Genomic DNA, 21,717 nt, shown 5'->3' with positions numbered 1-21,717 from the left:
GACGAAGTCCACTTTGTCCTATGTGTAAGAAATTTAAAATTAAAGTTATTTATTCACTGAATATAATAAAAGCAAGCTCGATGTATTGTTAAGTATAGAACAATGTCATCGGTCTATGCGTAAGTGAAGCTTAACTTTGTCGAATTCTTAATACTACCACAACCCATTTTATATTAAACTATTTGAGAGTAGTCCCCCAAAAATATACGTGCGTGTCATGGTAAACAGGAAATTCGACTATAAGTTTCTATTTCATATTTTACTATAACCAATTATTTAAATACATATTTTTTTTAAATATATATATATATATATAAACGATTATTAAAACTATGTTCGTAATCCAATTATTTAATATATTAATATTTATTATTTTAAATCTAACCAACTAATATCAGCTCAGGGCAACAGGAATAAAGTAATGTAATATGTCGGATTTCTACATAGTGTTTTTACTGAACTAGCTGTATGTCTAATTCTTAATACTACCACAACCCATTTTATATTAAACTATTTGGGTGTAGCCCTCAAAATATACGTACGTGTCATGATAAACAGGAAATTCGACTATACGTTTCTATTTCATATTTTACTATAACCAATTATTTAAATACATATTTTTTAATCTTTAAAATATATGTGTATATATATAAACGATTATTAAAACTATGTTCGTAATCCAATTATTTAATATATTAATATCAGTGTTTGGAAGGAACGAGTTCCAAAAGGAACGGATTCCTGAACGAGTTCCTTTTTTAAGGAACGGCACATTGAACGAGTTCCTTTTTATTAAAAAAGAACGAGGAACTGGACGAGTTCTTTTTTCAAGGAAAAATAACGAATTATTGTTCGTTCCTTTCGAGTTCCAATTTACACAGATATATAAATAATATTAATTACTTCAATATTTTTTTTTCTTAGAGTAAATCTTTATCCAGTAGGTATCGAACTTATGTTCGTCATTAGTAATTAGGTAGGTACTAGGTTCTCTGGAACTTTGTACTCATTAGTAACTTTATTAATATACTAATAACTTAGATAGAAATGTCAAATGAGTATGTAATATATCTTTATATATTATATTATCATATAAATCGTTGTCGTCGTGTCGCTGTCATCGAAAAATAGCACAACACTGAAGATCGACCAATAAAATAATTTATGAACTATGAATTATGATGCGGGTTGTGATTTGTGATACACTTGTCACTAGTACCTACAGCTAAAATGTATAATAATACATTACTATTATATTATTATGTTATATAATTATTTATACCAATAAGGCAATACACGATAACTGATAAGACAGTCGACATACGCGCGCCGGCCAGCAAGTGAAGAAAATCCCAAAATAGAATTTACTTACTAAAATTATATCATTCGATTATATAATATTTATATGGAACTTATGTAAGACCCCACATGTCTGAATAGTCAAATAATCATTTAGTACTATTGTCGACACTAGACAGCTAGTAGCTAGTATCAATGTTTCATTTACATTTTGTGAATACTAGAATACTTAATGTGAAGTGAATTGAATTTGTTATACACATAATTAATTACTGTTGCAGTGTTGTGAATTGTGATTTTCTATACTCTATTTACAATTAACTAATGTCTAATAACTAATAAGTAATAGCTAGTAATAAGTTTAAAGTTATGGAAAATTTTTTTAAGCCACGTACAGTAAAAAAAGCTGAATATTTCAGTGAAAAAGAAGTAGATGATCCACAAGAAGAAATGTGTAGTACTTCTTCAGATTTGCATAAAAGTATAAATATTTTTTTAAATTTAAACAAAATAAAACTAATTAACATTTTTTATAGCATCTAATATATATAACAGCCATGGCACGGATTCAAGCCCTAATGACCCTATTGATCCTGTATTGGTTGATGACACAAGCAATATAGTAAGTAGGTACTAGTACTAGGACACTAAGTACATATAAAATATAAATATTTAATTGTAAAAAACCTTAAATTTTCTAATAATTTTTCTAATAATATCATATAATATTATCATTAATTTAATTTATAATATTTGTATTGTAGACTGCAGTGAGACCGTCTATGCCTTGGCCAGGAATTGAAAAGTTTTTTGTTTGTAAAGGCAGTAAAGGGAATAATTTGCTTGTGCATTGTGTATTATGCGAACCTTCATCTAAATTGTACAGTGTTTCAAAAACCACACCATCAAACCTTAAACGACACATAAATGTATGTTTTTTTATAATATCTATTGATTTATTTAGTTAAGAATATTAAATATTGATAGTTGATTAAACAGATAAAATGTTTAAATATTAATTAATTACTTTCTAAAATGTTATAAAATTCAATGTAATTAAATAAATATTTCAGTCCTTATAATAATTTACTATTTAGTAAGTATTTCAATTTTTAACATAAACAAATTAAATTAAATATTTAACTTAAAACATTTAAAATAATAATAAATTTTGTAAAATATAAATTATAATGACCAATTTTAATTTTATGATTATATTATATTATTGTTTTCATAATTATTATAAAATGATAACCATATAATTTTCTGTAATAACCATAAAATAAAATAATTAGTAGTGTAACTGTTGTTATTTTATATTGTTGTGTATCTATTTGTAAATAATTGACTGTTATTATTTAAGATCAAAATAAATACCTTATATTTATATATTAATTTATTAATTCTCCAATTAAAGTAAATAAATTTAAAAAAATTATATTTTTTCTTGTACCTAATGCCAAAATATTTTTAATGACTCGTAGTGATTTTATGATTCATGGTGTTTTGAATGGTTTTGACGAATTATTATGGAGTTTTAATTTGATTAAATCTTTATTTTTACTTATCATGCAGTAGTGGTGGTAAAAATGTAAAATATTAGTAAGAAATCAGAGGGAGTTGGGGGCAAGTCCTCAAATCATAATAAGTAAATTCAGTATTCATCCACATGAGTTTTGGCCAAGTGCTGTTTATGTTTATGTTATATTTGATTTGTTATTTAATTGTTAAAACAATCATGCATTAATATATTATATAATAATTGTATTTGTTATTTCAGAGAGTACATCAATACAAACAAAATGATTTTGAAAATGCTTTGAATGATGGTAAACAAAACTGTGTTATTAAAAAACAGTGCTTTGGTTTGGAAGCTGATCAAACCACAAAACCCTTGAATCAGTTAACACTAGAACGTTGTGGATCTGGTAAAGAAGGTGTTTCTCAGCACAAATTAAATGATTTGCTATTGAAATTTATTGTGAGTAATACTCAACCACTGAGTGTGGTTGATAAACCATCGTTTGTAAATCTAGTTAGACTAGGTTTACCAAAAGATTTAAAGGTTATGTCCAGTAAAAGTTTAAAATTACAAATTGAAAAACTTTATTTATCCATGGTAGACAATATAACTAATACATTATCATCAGTTTTGTATGTATCTACAACAGCTGATTGTTGGACCAAAGGAAAAAAGAGCTATATTGGGGTTACATGTCACTGGATAAACTCCAAAAGTTTTAAAAGGGAATCTGTAGCATTAGCATGCTGTCGTCTTCAAGGTCGCCATACTTATGATGTTATTGCAAAGGCATTATATAAAATCCATACAACATATAAAATTCAAAACAAAATTGTTTCAACAACCACTGATAATGGTTCAAACTTTGTCAAGGCATTTAATACTTATACCAATAATTCAGATTCTTATGAAGACTCAGATTCGGATGATGACAATGAGAATGTTGACTTGTTTGATATATTAAATTCAACATCTGCTTTAGAACAAGAATCTGACACATTTATTCAGTTACCTCCTCACTATAGATGCGCAAGTCACACATTAGACCTTATCGCAAAATCAGATGTTGATAAAATGATAAATACAAATTCTAATTTTAAAAAGTTTTATAGAAAAATGATTGGAAAATGTTCAGCAGTGTGGTCTAAGCAAAACATGTCTCCTTTAGCAGCTGAAAAAATACATGAAACTTTAGGAGTTTATTTTAAAACACCAAATAAAACTAGGTGGAACTGCATGTATGATGCTTTATTACAATTAAAAAACATATTAAATGCACAAAATGGATTAGACAAGATCAATCAGGTATTGGACTATTGTGAAATACAACGGTTCACACTACAAGAAATTCAACTGATGAATGAGTATTGTGATGTTATGTCACCTTTAGCTGATACCTTGGACTTTTTACAAGGGGAAGAGAGTATGTACATGGGCTTTTTACTGCCAAGTCTATATGCGTTGGAAAAAAAATTGAAAGCGATTGACAACGAAAAATTAGTTTACTGTACACCTCTTTTACAAATAATCATCGAATCTATTAAAACAAGATTTGAATCAATTTGGAAGAAAAACGAATTAATATTAGCATCATGTTTAATTCCAAGGTTCAAACTTATTTGGCTTGATAAATATAATCAGTGTTTGGCTGAGCAAAATTTGAAAACTTTGTTCTACTGTTCAGAAAACGATGAAAATGAAACAAGTGATAGTAGTGATACTACAAACAAACATTTTGACAAAGCACAAAATTTTTTTTGTCTTCCATTGAACAATCAACCAAAAAGTTCCTCTGCAGATGAAATAAAAATGTACTTGAAAAGTCCATTGAATGAGATAAATATGTTATTGTCTTATCCAAAAGTTATGAAATTTTTTTTGGAGTATAATACACCAATGCCCTCAAGTGCTCCTGTCGAGAGACTGTTCTCTACTGGATCCAATATAATGACCGTTAAACGTTACAGATTAGGTGATGAACTATTTGAAAAATTAGTTCTTCTAAAACAGAACAAAATTACTCTTTAGACTATAGTACTTACAGTATAGTCTATTGTTTTATAATATTAATTTATATTGTTTAAAAAAATAAAGATTAAAAAAAAACTACAGTATATATTTCATTTAATATTTTAATATTATATTTGTCCCAGTATTTATATTTTTCAACTAAATAGTAAATTATAAAATATGTATTTGTAGGTATGTTTAGAAGTATAATTAAAAAGTAAAGTACCGAAGTATGTCTATAAATGAAAAAAATGTATGATTAAATAAGAATTTTTATTTTATTTGGAACTAAAAAGGAACGAGTTCCTTTTTCAAAGGAACAACAAAGGAACGAGTTCCTAATTTTTTTTTAAGGAACAAGGAACGGAACGAATTCCTTTTTTATTAAAAAGAACGAGGAACGGAACGAATTCCTTATTATAAGGAACTCGCCAATCACTGATTAATATTCATTATTCTAAATCTAACCAACTAATATCAGCTTAGGGCAACAGGAATGAAGTAATGTAATATGCAGGATTTCTACATATGAACTAGCTGTATGTCTAATTCTTAATACTACCACAACCGCTTTTATATTAACTATTTGGGCGGCGTAGTCTCCAAAATATACGTACGTTTCTATTTCATGTTTACTATCACCAATTATTTAATTTTAATCTTACCTTGCTAAATTTACGTACCTTGCTAAATTGTATATAACCTTTCAAATCTGACATTGAAATGTAGAAGTCAATTACATTCTTTTAGATACAAATTGCACTTGTTATTACATTCTATTTTTTCGAATTGAAAAGACGTACCTCTCAAATTTTATTCTAGTTAGTGTTTTAGCTGAACTGATTATTTTAGACTTAAGAGGAGGAGTAGAAGTGGTTATATATAATATATATATAAGAGACTCATCGATACAGTATATTCAGTTTACTTCAACAGATTTACAATCTAGACTTTTTTTTTTTAATAAAATTAATTTAATTTTGAAAAAATGTCCTGCTACTCATTTAAAAGCGATGACGAGGAGTCGGTTGTATTTTCCGAAGTAAGTAAAAAAAAACATTTATTTTTTATTTTTTATTTTTTTTATTATAATATAATATATAATTATTTTAATTAAAAGACATTAAATATTTTATGAAAAATTTATTTTGTAAACCGTCATCAGCTTATCGTCTATTTTAATTATAGGATAATATTGCAACAACATCTCAAAAAAAAGGTACATCGAAAAGGTTAGCTGTAAAACCGGAGAAGAAACCAGTATCGAAAAAGACGAAAAAGGTGAGTTATATAAATTTATGACATATTACGAAAAAGTAAAAAAATATAATTTAATTATTATTTTATAGAGCACTGCTATTTGTTATACAGACAAAATATTAGATTTAATAACAGATCCAACTATACCAACCGATGCAGAGAACACCTTGAATATAAAAAAGGATGATTGTTCATTAACGGTTAAGACACCTGTAGACAATACGGCTGTAGATTACTGGACTATAGCACATTATAAATGTGCTAAAATTGATAAAGTTGCTCTGCAAGATAGGTAATAATAATAATAATAATAATAATAATAATATATATATTTAACTAAAGTGAAATATTTATAATAAAAATTTAATTTAACCTAACCTAACTTTTTTAGATGGAAGCATGCTGAATGCTCACTCAAAATATCTTTAACATTACAGCATCCGGATGATTTAACTACAGCCAAAGAAATGGTGACGCTCATTCAATCTGTTTTCGACAAAATGATGCGACATCCCGCCAAGAAGCTAATCAGACACAAACCAAAAAAAATAAACTTATAAAATGTATGTAATAGGATATGGTGTTGGATTAATTTTATTTAATAAAAAAAAATTTTTTATATTTATATTTATTTTTATTATTTAGATAAAAAAAAAATAATAATAATTCATTTATAGGTTAAAATAAAAATAAAATAAAAACAAAAAAAAAATAAAAATAAAAATATTGAAAGTTAGTATACAAGTGGTATTAATTTCACATTTTTTTTTTTTTTTTTTTTTTACAAGAACGATAAATTAAAATAAATTAAGAAACTTTTTTTATATTACATCACTAAATCTTGTAATATCATGTTCGACAATGAATTAAAATGAAATTGTAATAACTCGTACATAAATGAACAATCTTCACTTTGTATATTGCTGTAGCTGAAATCATAATTTTGAATATATTGATTTGTAAATTCGTTTTGTTGACAAGATGATGGTAACCCATTTACGTCAGACTTAATTAACGTATAAGCCAGGGGTCACCAAATGGCGGCCCGCGGGCCGCGACCGGCCCGTGGATGAATTTTAACCGGCCCGCAGACAATGAGAGAAAAAGCCAATAATTTAATATGTAACCTAACTTAATCAGCATACTATAATAAATATTATGTACTTCGAATTTCTATGGCCCTCAAACATTTTCTGAATTCTTAATGTGGCCCACGGAATGTATTAATTGGTGACCCCTGGTATAAGCTGTATCAAACGTTTTTTGGTATGATTCCAATTTTTTCTGTTTTTCAACAATATACAAGTCAATACAATGTTGTAATTGTTTCAAACGATGAAGATCAATATGAGATAATGTTATATAATTATCATTAGAATATAAAACTATAGTTGATTGGTTTACATTAACAGAGTAGAAAAAATTATCAGCTATCTTAACACGTTTACAACGAGTATGCAAATTTTCGATAATTGTATTAAAATTGTTTTCGCACATTAACTTACACCACTGATCAAGATCTAACGTTACAACTTTTTTAGTTAATTTACATTCTAATAATATAATAATTGAAATTTGCTTATTAACTAGAAGTCCAACGGTTACACTTTTCTTACTAAAAGGACGAATATCGAACACAGATTTTGATACAACGATTGATGGATTCATATTGATAAAATAAAAAAAAAAACAGTAAACAGTATTTTTTTTCTAGAAATATGAATATGATCACTAGACAGCTTAGCTCAAACTAACAAGTTTTGTTTATCCATACATGTTATATACTAAACAAATGTAAGGTTACAAAAGAAAAAAAAAAGAAAAAAAAAATGTGAACGTATAGTGTCTAGTTGGATAAACAGTAAAGAGTTATTATACTTACCTACCTAATTCGATAGAACCTGAAACATTTTTTAAAAATCATTAACATATTAAATTTAAATTAGACGCGTTATCCCACTAGGCTATACGTTCACGAGGTATTAAATAAGTTATTAACACATTTAAGTTTATTAAATTCAGATTTTTTTTATTGAAATATAGAAAGTTAAATGAACTAAACAACAGTATCATATGACCTTGATCCACAATCACAATCACAAATATCGATAATCTTACCATATTTTTTTACTACATTTTCAACAAACTGATTTCCTTTTGATAATAATACAAAAACACATTTCGGATTCCATCTTGAATGTTCAATCCATGGATTATCTTCTTTTTCCCAACGATGCAATATAATACCGCAGCAAAAACATTCAACAATATCTTTTTTCCCTGAATATATAAAACCGCTTTCAGCTAATGAGTATTTATCTTGAGATGAAGTCAACGGAAATAAATTGAATGTTTTCAATCTTGATATAAATGTAGTGAATTCTGGATATGTAGGATATGCATTGTTTCGTACTAACGAAACAAGTGAACAAAAACTGTTGTTAATTTGTTGAAAATTCATTTTTTATAAAAAAAAAATAAAAAAACTTAAATGAATTAAACTTGATTAAAACTAACAGAACCTGATTGAACGATGGTTGAATATTAACTGAACTGTCTGAACTGAAATGAATTCAATAAAACGACTTTTATCTATAATTTATTAAAAAAAAAAAAATGAAATTATCGTGTAACCTGAATGTTTAACTTACAAGGGAAATAAATAGTGTTGAAGTGTGTATACACTGTTTAAACTTTATGTGTAACAGGGGAAAAAATAATTGGTTAAAGGCGGAAACTATATCTTAAATTTTAAAAATCTCCGCAGTCAAAAGTGCGCAGAACATACATTATGGTTTTTGAGAATCAGTGTTTTTTTACTGGTACAGCGGAGAAAAAAAAGTTTGAGGGGGAAAATCCACCTAAAAATTTTAAAATCACCGCAGTCTGGTAGAGCGGAGAAAAAAAAAGTTTGAGGGGAAAAATCCCCCTTAAAAATTTGCAATCTCCGCAGTCAAAAGTGCGCAGAACATACAAATGTATACTACTAATGTTCTAAATAAAATGATTTAATGGTGTTAAAATTGTTTGACCAATTAGTATCTTTACAGATTTGAACTATGATAGTTTCATCTGTAGTCCACACAACCAAAAAGCATCTACTTCTCTTGGTCATAAACAGGGCTAGGATTTGTATGCAATAAAAAATTGTAAAATATGTTTTTATTTACCAAAATATGCAAAAAATATGCATTTAAATTTTTATAAGATTTTTTTTTTTTATTAAGAAAATTTGTCTGAACCATTAGTTTCGACAATTACAATAAACATATAAATATATAATAATTAATAAGCTACTAAATTAGAAAAATATTATTATTTTTTTAATTATGAAACCAGCCTGATTGAATAAATTAAGCGTGGATAGAATATTTTTATAAGATAAACACAAAAATATAGTAACAAAAAAAAAATTGTCTGTTCTTTATATAATGTAATTGAAAAATAAAAATAAAAATAAAAAAATTAGAAATAAAATTTATAATTCACATTCAAAAGTGTTATATGCTACAACATATATTTTTAAATTGTCAAGTATAAATGAATTAAATACGAAATATACAATAAAACATGCATTTTTCGCATTATTTTAATCGAAGTATGCAATAATATTTATTTTATTCAATATATGCAATAATATGCATTTTATCCAAAATATGCAAATACATGCAAAATAAAAACACCACCATCTATCTCATCATGAGGTGATTCGTGGACATTACTGACAAAATCAATAATCAGAAGTCGCAAAAAAAACATGCTGTTGCATATAAATCCTAGCCCTGGTCATAAATAGTTGCCCTTGTATTTGTTGCCAGTAATTATGATGCTTATTGATGAATATCTCATTGTTAATTTTGTAAATTATATATGATTGATTCTCAGTTATTGCATCAGATAATTTACATTTTCTATATTTATATGGACACTTCAACAATATCATCTTCACCAATAAGACCATCAGGTGAAGCTCCAATAAATCTACACTGGTGTAACCATAGTCCAGTTGGTTGAACTATAATATTTTCAGTTTCTTGTAAAATATTTACTGCTGTTGATTCGTTAGCCAGACCCCACTCTATTGCACGAACATGTTTAATGTTTCCATACTCATTATTCAATGATTTTAAAAGAGATTTTGGTATACTTTTTTTTTCATAGCCGATATTATATCTCCAAAATTGCTAGCTGTTAGTCTATGATTTTGTAAATAAGCCTTAGATCATTTTTAGCTTGACCAACAGTTTCTTGAGCAATTTTTAAAGTTATGTCATTAATGACTAAAAGTTTTTCTGAGAGAAATATTGTTTATTTTTCGATGTTAAATATTCTTGAGAAAATAAAACTCCTTCAATTGAAATTAGCGAACAGATTTCTGGTGGTGGTATAAGAGGTTCAAGTTTTAATAACCACATTACTCCTAAAGGCATTCCAATACATGCCAGACTTAGCTTAAAACGGTCTATAATATCATCTGGGATACTATTAGTTGCTGTATATGGTTTTGATGGATAAATATCTTTAATACTTTGAACTTCAACATCATTATTTGGTTTTCTAGTATTCCAAGCACAGTAAGTAGAGCTGAAATTATTATGAATGAAAATACATACAGCAGGAATGTTATGACAAATGCCTTGTCATCTTGGGCATGTACACATAGAGTCCGATATTGTGTCATCACTTAAGACTATCTAAAAATCAGGGCTTGAAACCGGTTGAAAAAATTTCGGTTTCGGTTTCGATTTCGATTTTGTATACCGGTTTTTAATTTTTTCGATTTTGATTTTAATTTTTCAATACTGGTATTAGGAAGTTTTGATTTCGGTTTTGATTTGTATACCAGTTTTGAAAATTTTCTGATTTTGATTTCTATTTTTAAATATCGGTTTTAGTAAAATATTGTTTTTGTTTTAATTTTGGATACCGGTGTTTAGTTTTTTTGATTTTGATTTGAATTTCTAGATAGCAGTTTTAAGAAATTATGGTTTCGATTTTAATTTTGAATACCGGTTTTTGATATTATTGATTTAAATTAAAAATTTTAAATATCGGTTTTAGGAAATTATAATTAATTATCAATTTGGAATAAATGGACTAACCAATAAATAGTATTTTTTTACATGTTCAATAAATGAATAACCTGATGAAATAAAAAAACACAAAATTGACCCATCTCATGCCATTCTTATTCACTTTACCTATGCAATATTACTGCATTGTGATGTTAAAATTAATAACCTTAATAAAATAAAATGTTGTAACAAAAGAATACTGTATCGAGTACGAAGTAAGATAATTTACATGTAAATATTGTTCATGTTATGTCTTAAGTGGAATAAAAGTTATAATGATATAATTTCAAATCAGTTTATATTATACACACATTAATTAATCAATCCCAATTATTAATAATATCTGTTGTTTAAAACTTTAAAATATAGCTTAATAAATAGTTTAAATTAGTAATTTGTGATATTATTCACCTATATTTAATATAGGTGTTATTCAACTGCCGAGCAGTAATAGTTTACTTAGTTTACTACTAGTAAGTAATAACTAATAAGTAATAACTAATAAATAAAAATAATTATTTATTTAATTAAGTATAGGTAATTAAAATAATATAAAAAATTGTTTATACCTCAGAAATAACTTTTTATTTAATAACATTTATTTCAACTATCACATTTACAAAATAGTATTTAATAATTTTTTTTAAATTGTTCATTGCATCTTATAATCATTATAGCTTCTAAGACGCTTGGTTCTAGTGATGCACGTAAGTCAGAGACTATAAATTTCAAACCAGAAAAAATTCTTTCCACGCTAACCTGAAAGTATAAAATTATGTTAGTATACATTATACTATAGCACTTTAATATATACATTAAAGATTTACTTGAGTAGCTGGAAATGCTAGAGCAACGCTTGCTAACTGATATAGTTCAGGGCTAAGCTCTTTTTGATTTTCCCAGTACTCCATGATTTTGGTTGTAAGAGGAATACGCTGGACATTATTAAAACTGTTAAGTATAGTGCTTATAGCTTCAGTAGGATTGGATGTTGTAGACGATTGAGATAGCACAGAAGATTGTGAGGTCAAAAATTCTTCAAAAGGATCTTCAGACTCTCGATTATCTTCAATAGCACATGAATTAACTGTAAAATTAGGAAAAAAAATCAAAAATGTTATATTAGATGGGCAATAATTATGTAGTAGGTATCAAAACCTATTGAACTACATTTGGTTTGTGGTGAATTTTTTATACCTGCATCATCGAAGAGCATGTCAGAACTTTCAGAAGTCAGATCTGCACCATTTAATAAAAGTATTGTCTCCCAAGTAACAATAAGCCGATTTATAGCATCACTTTTTTGATTAGAAGTGAGTAAGGCCTGATATCTTGGATCAAGAAAAATCGTTAAAACATAATATATGAAAATAAAATTCTTAACTAATAACTATTATGTATACATAAAAATGCTCATAGAATTAAAAAAAAATTACTCATACCTGTCAAAAATGTACTATTTCTTAGATATTTTTCTCGAATTTCTTTTTCCATAGCAGTTTTAATAGTCTTTGCCAGTATCGATCCATTTGAAGTCAATTCATGAATAGCTCTCAACCATATCCCATAAAAATCACCCAAACTTAAATCTTGCCTTTGTAATGCAACTGTTGCTATTTTTACAGGATTAAGTGCATTGACCTATAGTTTAAACTGTTTAAAGTAATACCATCAAATTATGTTGCAAAACACAAGACAACCAATACTGAATTACTAGAGTATCTTTAAATTAAAGATGAATTATATATATATTATAATTTAATGTTAAATGCTTTATTTAAAAAAAAGACAAATATTAGAAGTACACTGCATAATATGATCATTAAGTAATGCCACATTAAGTATGAAAAACTAGCCAAACTCACAAAATTAATTAATTATCTACAAAATGTTATAAAATAAATAAATAAGTTTAAAGTGAAACTTAATCATTTATTAGAAAAAATATAAATATATTAGTTATTTAACTTACAATACTTTGGATTGAATCCCATTCACAATTATTAAGTTTTAAATCAGCATTTGTTTCCTCGTGAAGTTTACAGAATTCTTTTAACTCTAACAGTCTATATAGCATATCGATGGTGGAAAGGCCAAGTAACGTAACCCTCAACTTTTTCGAAATCGAGGTTTCAACTGATAATTATAAAACACATGTAAATACACGTTTTTAACCAAGTAATATAACCCTCAAAACATTTTTTCCTGTAGTAAATTCAGGTTTTAATCATTTATGATTAGTGTAACCCACAAAGGAACATAATGTCAAGTAATGTAAGCCACAACGTAACCCACAATAATTGTTAACGACTCCAGTCAATTGATGTAACCCACACTGTAACCATCATTATTTTATTTGTTTTACAATACATTGATGCCAACTAACGTAACCCTCTTACGATAATAGTATTATTATCTGCTACTAAATATAAAATTTCTTATTTAATCGAGAAGTCGTAGTTACAAAAATGATTAGATTTTCGATCGACGGAACATTACGCATCGTTTACTGCAATCACGGATTAAGATAGTACTATCTAAGTCCGTGTCCACAATCGTTTTATCAGTACCTAGTTACATTATCAAAATGAATGCATTAAAAAAAAAAAACAAAAAATGCCTTGAATGCTTTGATTAAAATGTAATAATATTTAATATTTTAATAATCACGTATAACATATTGATGTTAAAACATAAATTAATACTATTTTAGTTTATTAAAGATCTCATCATGCGTCGCAACAGAGTGAATAAAATGTTAAGTTTAATTGCATCATCAGGAAAAGAAAATAATAGTCAAGTAAGTTATGATAGCCACAATAGCCATAATATTGTTAACAATAATCTCGAATGTAACAACTTTAATGATAAATACAAAAATGAGCAAGTACTAAATTGGTTAGAAAATTCAGAAGTTATTATTGAACAAACAACAGATGAATTTATGTTAGCTCAAGACAATGTCTTTAGTAGTAAAAACTGTCATGATAATAATAATATTATTGTGATTGATATCCCCTCAGATGACAAAATAAAAATGCATTCCATTTATGAAACTAAAACTAATATTCATAGCATTGTTGATGATATTATTGTAATGGAGAACCGAGAACCTCATTTTAATTTAGAAGTAAACAGTGATGATATTTTTAAAGGCAAAAATAAATCCTTTGATAAACAAGAAACTAACATAGCAATGGAAATAGTTGAAGAAAATGAGCCAATAGAATGTAAGATTGTACAACGTAGTGTTGAAGATTACTTTGATACAGAAGTGAACAGTCATGATATTTTTCAAGATAAAAATGTGTCTTTTATTGAACAAGAACCTAACATGGAAATAGAAATGAGTGTAGAAAATGAAGGAATAGAATGCCAAATTGTTGATGACTTATTAATAGGAGAAGGTGGACTAAGAAAACAAAAAAAAACTAATCAACGAAAAATAAATTCAACTTCAAGAATAGCTGGTAATTCATATATAAGCAGGAAAGGTGTTTTGGTAGGTAATAAATTTGTGCAGCCAAATCCTTGTAAATCAATGAAATGTCAAAATAAATGTGGTAATATTGATGAAACTACTCGACAAAGAATATTTGATGCATACTATGCACTCGATAATCAACAACAAAAAAACTTTCTAGTTACTTCTGTGAAAACTGATGCTGTAAAAAGGAAATATACAAATAATTGTATGAGCAGAAGATCATGCACTAAATTTTACTTTCTACCAGTGGAAGGAGAAATAAGAGAAGTCTGCCAACAGTTTTTTTTAAAAACTCTTAACATTTCTCAAACTCATTTAAGGTATACAGACTTACATCAAACTAATATATTTACAGCCAAAACAGAAGGAAGAGGTAAAAAATATCCTGTAAATAAAACAGAAGTTGTTGTTAATAAAGCTGTTGAAGATTTTATTAAAAAATTGCCTGCAGTTCCATCCCACTACACTAGGAGTAGTACAAGTAAAAAATATTTGCCTTTAGAACATAAAAATATTTCTGCAGTTTATAGGGCCTACAAAACTGAGTGTGTAACTGCCAGCCCTCAAAGAGTTTATGTAAAAGAAAAAGTTTTTCGTGAAATTTTCACAAAAAAATTTAATATTGGATTTCATTTACCCAAAAAAGATAAGTGCAATATATGTGAAAAAATTAAAAATACACCTGAATAAAGCTTGTCAGAGGTTGAAAAGGAAAAATTTGAAAAACATAAAAGTGATGCAGCACTTTCCAAAGATGTTCATTTAATAAGCCAAGAAAGATCTAAAAATGATCCATCGTTTATTTGTACAAGCTTTGATCTGCAAAAAGTTTTAAGTACACCACACGGAAATAGTATATTACTTTTTTATTCCAGAAAATATGCAATGTACAATGAAACTTTCTATGAATCAGGAACAAAAAATGGATATAGTTTTGTATGGGGTGAAGAAAATGGCAATAGAGGGGCAAATGAAATTTGTACAATTTTACTTAAGTACTTATCCATTGTAGAAAGTAGGAAAATTATTGAAACCGTATCATTGTTTTGTGACTCTTGTCCAGGACAAAATAAAAACAATCACATTTTGGCAGCCATTTTATGGTTTATGATGAATAAAGCGAACAATATTAAGTTTTTATCCATAACTTACTTACAGCCAGGACATACATACATGCCGGTTGATTCAATGCATGCCACGATTGAATCAAATTTGAAAAAAAAAATCATCTGGGCACCATCTGAATGGCCAACAGTCATTTTAAATGCAAGATTTAAACCAAAGCCGTATGAAGTATTTACTTTAAAACATGAAGATTTTATGGACTACAAGACTTTGCAAATGAATATATTTCCAAAATTAAGTAAAGCTGACGATGGTACAAAAATTAAAATGAGTGATATAAAAAGAGTTTCATTTACTAAACAATCATCAGTTATAACTATACAAAACTCATTTGACCCAGATTCTGATAAAAAGGAAGTTACTGTAAATAAACCAAAACAACGCAGAGGATCAAACAGTTCAGTGTTACAACCAGCTTACAAAAAAAAACTTTCAATATCTATTCAGAAATATAATGACTTAGCTAAGCTGTGTAAAGATGGTGTGATCCCATTAAGATATCACAGAGAGTTTCTTGAAATGTCTGGAAGAACAAATGTCAATGATACATTAGGAGAAACGGATGAAGAAGATGGAGAAATAGATACTTCAGAGTCCATTGAAGTATAACTCAGTTTTATTATTATAATTTTCAATAACCATTTATTTTATTCATTAATATTGTTATATCATTTTATGTTATCATCTAGTTATATTATTATCTTGTTATATCAAGTTTTTTTAAAATCAGTATTATATTTTATAAAGTTATTAGTATGTTTTTATAATTAAATTATAAGTACAAAGTTATTTTTATGTTTAAAATTTTTTACTCATTGTGATTGTTATAAGACTTTTAATTATTAAATATTTTAGTTCATTAACTATTTCTAAGTATTAATTTGTTTATATTTTTCTCATTAAGTTTCAAATTTATTTTTAATTTTTAATTGTTATCCTTTTTTATTTTCAGTTATAATAAAGTCATAAATCATAATTATATAATTTATTTATTTATTGAAAAATAGTAATAATTACTAGGTATGTGTATTTAATTCTTAATGATCTCAATTAATCACCCATAAATATAAGGCCCTAGATTTTATTAATAAAATCTTTTTTTTTATTAAATAATAATATTATTATATTGAGGGTTACATTTATTGAGCCTATTTAGTTATAATGACCCTTCATGATGTACAAGTAACGTAACTCAAAAAAGCTCATAACGTAACCCACCATTTCAAATACTCGTCCAGGTCAAATACTGTAACCCTCAACTACCCTCACTTTGAAGCATAATAACTAGTTTAAAATATTATTTCTAACTTTTAATAGTACATATATTTGTTAAAATACGTATTCAACAATTTACCAATTAAATTTTAGATTCCTTCGATAATTTTTAACAAAACTAATAACGTTTTAGTCTCTCCTGTAAAATTTTATTTTTGTGGGTTACGTTACTTGGCCTTTCTACCATCGATATTATAAAGTGAGTTCCATCTTGTTTCTATGTCAATAATTGCATACTTTAAATTTTTCCTCTTTAACCAAGCCGCATATTTGGGTGTTCTGAGTTTTTTTACAATCTATAAAATTTATAAATATTCAATAAAAATGTATAGTGCAAATTATTTATAGTGGGAAAATTCTATATTTTTAAAATCACCTTTCTAGCTTCATTTACACAATTAGTTATTGGTGCATTTTTCAAGCCAACTAGAACACATAGTTGCAATGAATGCACAGAACATCGAATACAAGATGTAATTGATTTTGGTTCAATAGCGGCAATCACAGATTCTTGAAAGTCTTCAACTTCTTCATTTGTATTCTCTGTTGCAAGAAAATATTTACTTAGCATTTTAAATAATACCTATAATATAATAAAATATAACATGTTTACCACTATTCACAAATTGATCATTGAAAAGTTCATTCTCTACATCATCCACTGACAAAGGTGTACCATCTTGATTTTCATATTCTACGTCAAAATCACCATTATCATCATTTTCGTTAGGATTTGTAACATTAATAATTTATTCATCATTACGTACCATTTTACATTCTTCATTCATAATTCTCACCAATTTTACCATGTTTGATGCATTGTCACATGTAATAGTGTAAATTTGTTCTTTTCTAGTATTAAAAGCTTTTAATACATCAAGAAGCTAAAAATAAATAAACAGTTGCATACTAAATGTCTAAATCAAAATGATTGAACCCATGCCTAGTACAAAACTTAAGTAATATAAATACCAATTTTTTTAGATTTTCAGAAGTATGTTGTTCATTAACTTCTCGCATAGCTAAAGTGGCCAAACAAACTTTACCATATTTAATATATTGAATATTCACTCCCATTATAGAGCGAAAATGACGTTTAACACAATCAATTTTGAGACTTATTAATTTATTTCTAACATCATTAGTAATCCCACTGATTATTGAGTTTAATGCAGAAAAAATGTGCTTCTTTATGTTGTGTGAGTTAATTGTGAAATCTAAAATTATTAACAACGTAACAAGTTTATAATATAGGTAATACAAAATAAATACTACAATATTTAACTAAATTAGGTAATAACTAATAAGTACTTATAATAATGAATAACCACCACCGATGGCTTCTACTAGAGGTTTTAAGATTTTTTTGAAACCAGAATCATTAAAAATGGTTAAGGGGCGACCATTTACAGTCACCATTTCTGTACAAGCTTTTAACAATAAGATCTTATCCATCTTGACATTAAGACTTTTTTTTGTGACCGTAATAATGTCATCCATTGGACCACGTTTCTAAAATAAATATATATATTTTTATTTTACTCAATTTATCACATTTTAAATAGGTAGCATAAATAACAACTTACTGTTAAAATTAAAACAAAATATTATACCGTTAAAATATTTAATAAGAAAAAAAAATTATTTTATTTACCTTTGACTGTGTTGTAGGATCTTCATTTTCAGAAACTTTTATTTTTTGAATTTGAGCTTTAGATTTTACTAAAACTCCGAACTGTTCGGCATGGTAACTTCGAATGTGCGTCTCTAAGTTTTGACTATGACGTCCTTTTATCGGTCGATGACATCCTTCAATTATACATGATGATTCGTTTTTATCAATATTCAATATTGTATTTGAAAAACAACTTTCCAACGGGATTAGTAGTTTTTCTTCCCATTTTAAATATTCATTAAACGCACGGCGCACAATGTTATTACAAGTAATCAACAAGACTGTTCAAAATCAATAATAAACATATATAAAACACGAACAGTAAGTTATAATAAAGTCTTCAATCAAGTGAGTCGGACGATAGCAACGATACTAATGTCAAATATTACTAAATAGTAAATAGTAAATACTAAATATTAATAAATATTAATCGTGATTCGTGATCGCAGACTGGCCTCCCGCTGCCATAACGATTTCCATCACACGACTGATGACAATAACAATAAGTGGTAAAAATAGAATTATAATTTAAAATTTACAAAATAACAAAATATATATTGATAATTGATTCGTTTTGTTTCGTACAGTTATGTACACCCGGTCGACCGTTTTAAACCGAACACATTTTCGGACTTTATATTCGTTTATTTTTAGCAAAGTAATGGTTATTTTTTCCCCAGAAAATCGTCGATAGCAACGATTATATTTATATCTATAGTTATTGTATTTATCATTTTCGTAATTATTTTTATTGTTTATAAACGAAAATAATACAAGGAACTTACATTATAGGTAATATTATTTCATATTAATTTGTATATTATATAATATATTTCATTGCTACAGGTATACAATATTCGTACATTTTATTATTGTATATAAATCATTAAATTACTAAATAATAATAATAAATAGGTGTCGCGAAAGAACATTGCACAGGAAGACGAAGTAAACACGCAGACGACCAACGTAATCGCGAAACCGATTTCGCGCGGGTTCTCTAGTAATACGCGCCAAATAATACGCGGCACTCAGCATTATTTAAATGATAAATTACCAAGCAGAGGCTCTTAAGTCTTAGACCTTAGTTGGGCTTAGGCCCGTTTCACATGGACGCGTATCGTACGCGCTCGTTGTTAGTTTATATTGTTTAAGTTCATACGCGCCATATCGGTAAGCAAAACGCGCGACCCTCGGAATGGCGCGTATGACCTTAAACAATGTAAACTAAAAACGCGCGCGTACGATACGCGTCCACGTGAAACGGGCCTTAGTGTATATTATTGAAACTAAGTTAAATTTATAACAGTTTTCGTTGAACGAGCGTCGGTTGTCAACGATAAGTAATAACCAATAAGGCATAACGCAAAAGCATGAGAGTACCTTTGACATGTTGTTTTCAATTTTTCAATGTAATTATAATTCATAATTTTATGAACCCGCATCAACCAAATCGTCTAAATCTTTTCTGACAACACATTTCGTCCGACTGTTGCAATAATGAATATTAACTAATAATAATATCTACGTTTATTTTCATACTATTTTCACTTTAGAAGCTTAGAGCTAGAAAGTAGAAACCTATTGAAAAAATTTCGGTTTTGATTTCGATTTTGTATACCGTTTTTAATATTATCGATTTTAATTTCAATTTTTAGATATCGGTTTTAGAAAATTATGATTTCGATTCTAATGTTGGATACCGGTTTTAAATTTGTATGATTTCAATTTCAATTTTATGATATCGGTTTTAATAAGTTATGATTTCAATTTTGATTTCGTGTACAGGTTTTTTATATTTAACGGTTATGTTTTTAGTTTTTAATACCGGTTTTGGTTTATAATAATTTCAATATCGATTTCGATATCGATATCGATTTTTAACCGGTTTTAACCGGTATTTAAAAACGATTTTGAAATCGGTTTCAAGCCCTGCTAAAAATAAATATTGAAGTTAGGATGGAATAGGTAGCCATGTACCTTTACATTTACATAGCTTAAAAAGTAAATGTATTTTATACTAGTAGTAACTGGGTCCCTGGGGGGCCACCACCGCCACCACCACCGCCACACCACCACATACCCACCCCCCGCCACCGCCACCGCCACCCCCGCGACCTACCACTCACCCAAGGTACCGCCACCCGTACCACCACTCGCTGCCCAGCCATGGTGAGCGCCGCCGTCACACCACCTCCCGCCCCGCCATAGATGCCGCAACCGGACACTGCCCAGCCGTTATCTTGTAGTACACATTATCTTTATACCTATATTATATACTTAAACATATATCTATATACCTATATCTATACATCTATATACGTACAAAACACAAATGCATGGACCTATGTATACATGTGCATATCCCTGCAACAGCATCACCAAAGAATCTGCAAGCACATCATAAATCTTTACATGCCAATTATGCATGTAATGTGAAATCCAAACATTGTAAGATGTTTTTTCACATACATATTTTTTTTTACTTAGATTTTTTATTCAGCATTTCCATACACTTAAAATAATGTGATTTAAAATAATCATAGATTATTGAATCAGTATGAAACAAACTTGTCATGAGAAGGTTTAGTGTCATTTCATAATGTTTAATTTAGCAGTCTTTTTTTTTATTTCTTTATTAATAATAGAGAATTTTCAAGACATAAAAAAAACAACAACAACAACAATAATGCATTTGATACTCCAAATCAGGATTTACCTCCAATGTAAGTTTAATGTTATTTTATTTTATTATTAGTTTATTTATCATATTATTCGGTGTTTAGTGTTGATGAACTACCTACGACACCCGTTACAATAAACGAGTAACAATAATGATGGGTGAATTTCTCGAGAACGAGATCAGGAATTTGATGGTTGAAGGTTGGTTGCCACAACCTTTCAACCAAAACCGATTATTTATAAAGTAAGTTTATTATTATTATTATTATTATTATTTCTAACATTATAAAAAAAAAAATCTTTATAG

General features: G+C 27.5%; 3 protein-coding genes across 5 annotated transcripts; 2 read left to right on the top strand and 1 right to left on the bottom strand.

Moving 5' to 3' along the window:
• The first annotated feature begins 1,668 nt into the window (after window positions 1-1,668).
• On the top strand, window positions 1,669-4,849 carry LOC126553445 (zinc finger BED domain-containing protein 4-like). The gene is made up of 6 exons (XM_050208606.1): window positions 1,669-1,780; window positions 1,836-1,921; window positions 2,064-2,228; window positions 3,080-3,610; window positions 3,695-3,850; window positions 3,926-4,849. Exons 1-6 carry the CDS (start codon window positions 1,669-1,671, stop codon window positions 4,847-4,849), a joined length of 1,974 nt encoding a protein of 657 aa, XP_050064563.1.
• An 801-nt stretch (window positions 4,850-5,650) lies between these two features.
• LOC126553448 (uncharacterized) lies at window positions 5,651-6,716 on the top strand. The gene is made up of 4 exons (XM_050208610.1): window positions 5,651-5,873; window positions 6,020-6,112; window positions 6,181-6,383; window positions 6,483-6,716. The coding sequence occupies exons 1-4, from the start codon at window positions 5,820-5,822 to the stop codon at window positions 6,649-6,651; spliced, it is 519 nt and encodes a 172-aa protein (XP_050064567.1). The 5' UTR covers window positions 5,651-5,819; the 3' UTR covers window positions 6,652-6,716.
• Window positions 6,717-6,870: 154 nt separating this feature from the next.
• Window positions 6,871-9,030, bottom strand: LOC126553452 (death-associated inhibitor of apoptosis 1-like). 3 transcript variants are annotated; one of them, XM_050208612.1, is made up of 4 exons: window positions 8,743-9,030; window positions 8,210-8,653; window positions 7,974-7,992; window positions 6,871-7,020 (listed from the first exon to the last, which is right to left on the bottom strand). In XM_050208612.1, exons 2-4 carry the CDS (start codon window positions 8,550-8,552, stop codon window positions 6,918-6,920), a joined length of 465 nt encoding a protein of 154 aa, XP_050064569.1. In that variant the 5' UTR covers window positions 8,553-8,653; window positions 8,743-9,030; the 3' UTR covers window positions 6,871-6,917. The 3 variants fall into 3 exon arrangements, with proteins under 3 accessions (XP_050064569.1, XP_050064570.1, XP_050064571.1); XM_050208613.1 differs by lacking the exon at window positions 8,743-9,030 and having other exon boundaries at window positions 7,978-7,992; window positions 8,210-8,698; XM_050208614.1 differs by lacking the exons at window positions 7,974-7,992; window positions 8,743-9,030 and having other exon boundaries at window positions 8,210-8,698.
• Between the last annotated feature and the right edge of the window lie 12,687 nt (window positions 9,031-21,717).

This window comes from Aphis gossypii, unplaced genomic scaffold (assembly GCF_020184175.1).
Source record: "Aphis gossypii isolate Hap1 unplaced genomic scaffold, ASM2018417v2 Contig00248, whole genome shotgun sequence".
NCBI classification, from domain to species: Eukaryota; Metazoa; Arthropoda; class Insecta; order Hemiptera; family Aphididae; genus Aphis; species Aphis gossypii.
This window is presented reverse-complemented; position numbering and strand designations above follow the sequence as displayed.

Excerpts from the sequence above, each read along its gene's own strand:
- LOC126553448 (XM_050208610.1), top strand. The coding sequence starts at position 5,820 with ATGTCCTGCTACTCATTTAAAAGCGATGACGAGGAGTCGGTTGTATTT. Across the intron at positions 5,874-6,019 it reads AGTCGGTTGTATTTTCCGAA|GATAATATTGCAACAACATC; the intron begins GTAAGTAAAAAA and ends TTTTAATTATAG. Across the intron at positions 6,113-6,180 it reads TATCGAAAAAGACGAAAAAG|AGCACTGCTATTTGTTATAC; the intron begins GTGAGTTATATA and ends ATTATTTTATAG.
- LOC126553452 (XM_050208612.1), bottom strand. The coding sequence starts at position 8,552 with ATGAATTTTCAACAAATTAACAACAGTTTTTGTTCACTTGTTTCGTTA.
- LOC126553445 (XM_050208606.1), top strand. The coding sequence starts at position 1,669 with ATGGAAAATTTTTTTAAGCCACGTACAGTAAAAAAAGCTGAATATTTC. Across the intron at positions 1,781-1,835 it reads TTCTTCAGATTTGCATAAAA|CATCTAATATATATAACAGC; the intron begins GTATAAATATTT and ends CATTTTTTATAG. Across the intron at positions 1,922-2,063 it reads TTGATGACACAAGCAATATA|ACTGCAGTGAGACCGTCTAT; the intron begins GTAAGTAGGTAC and ends TTTGTATTGTAG.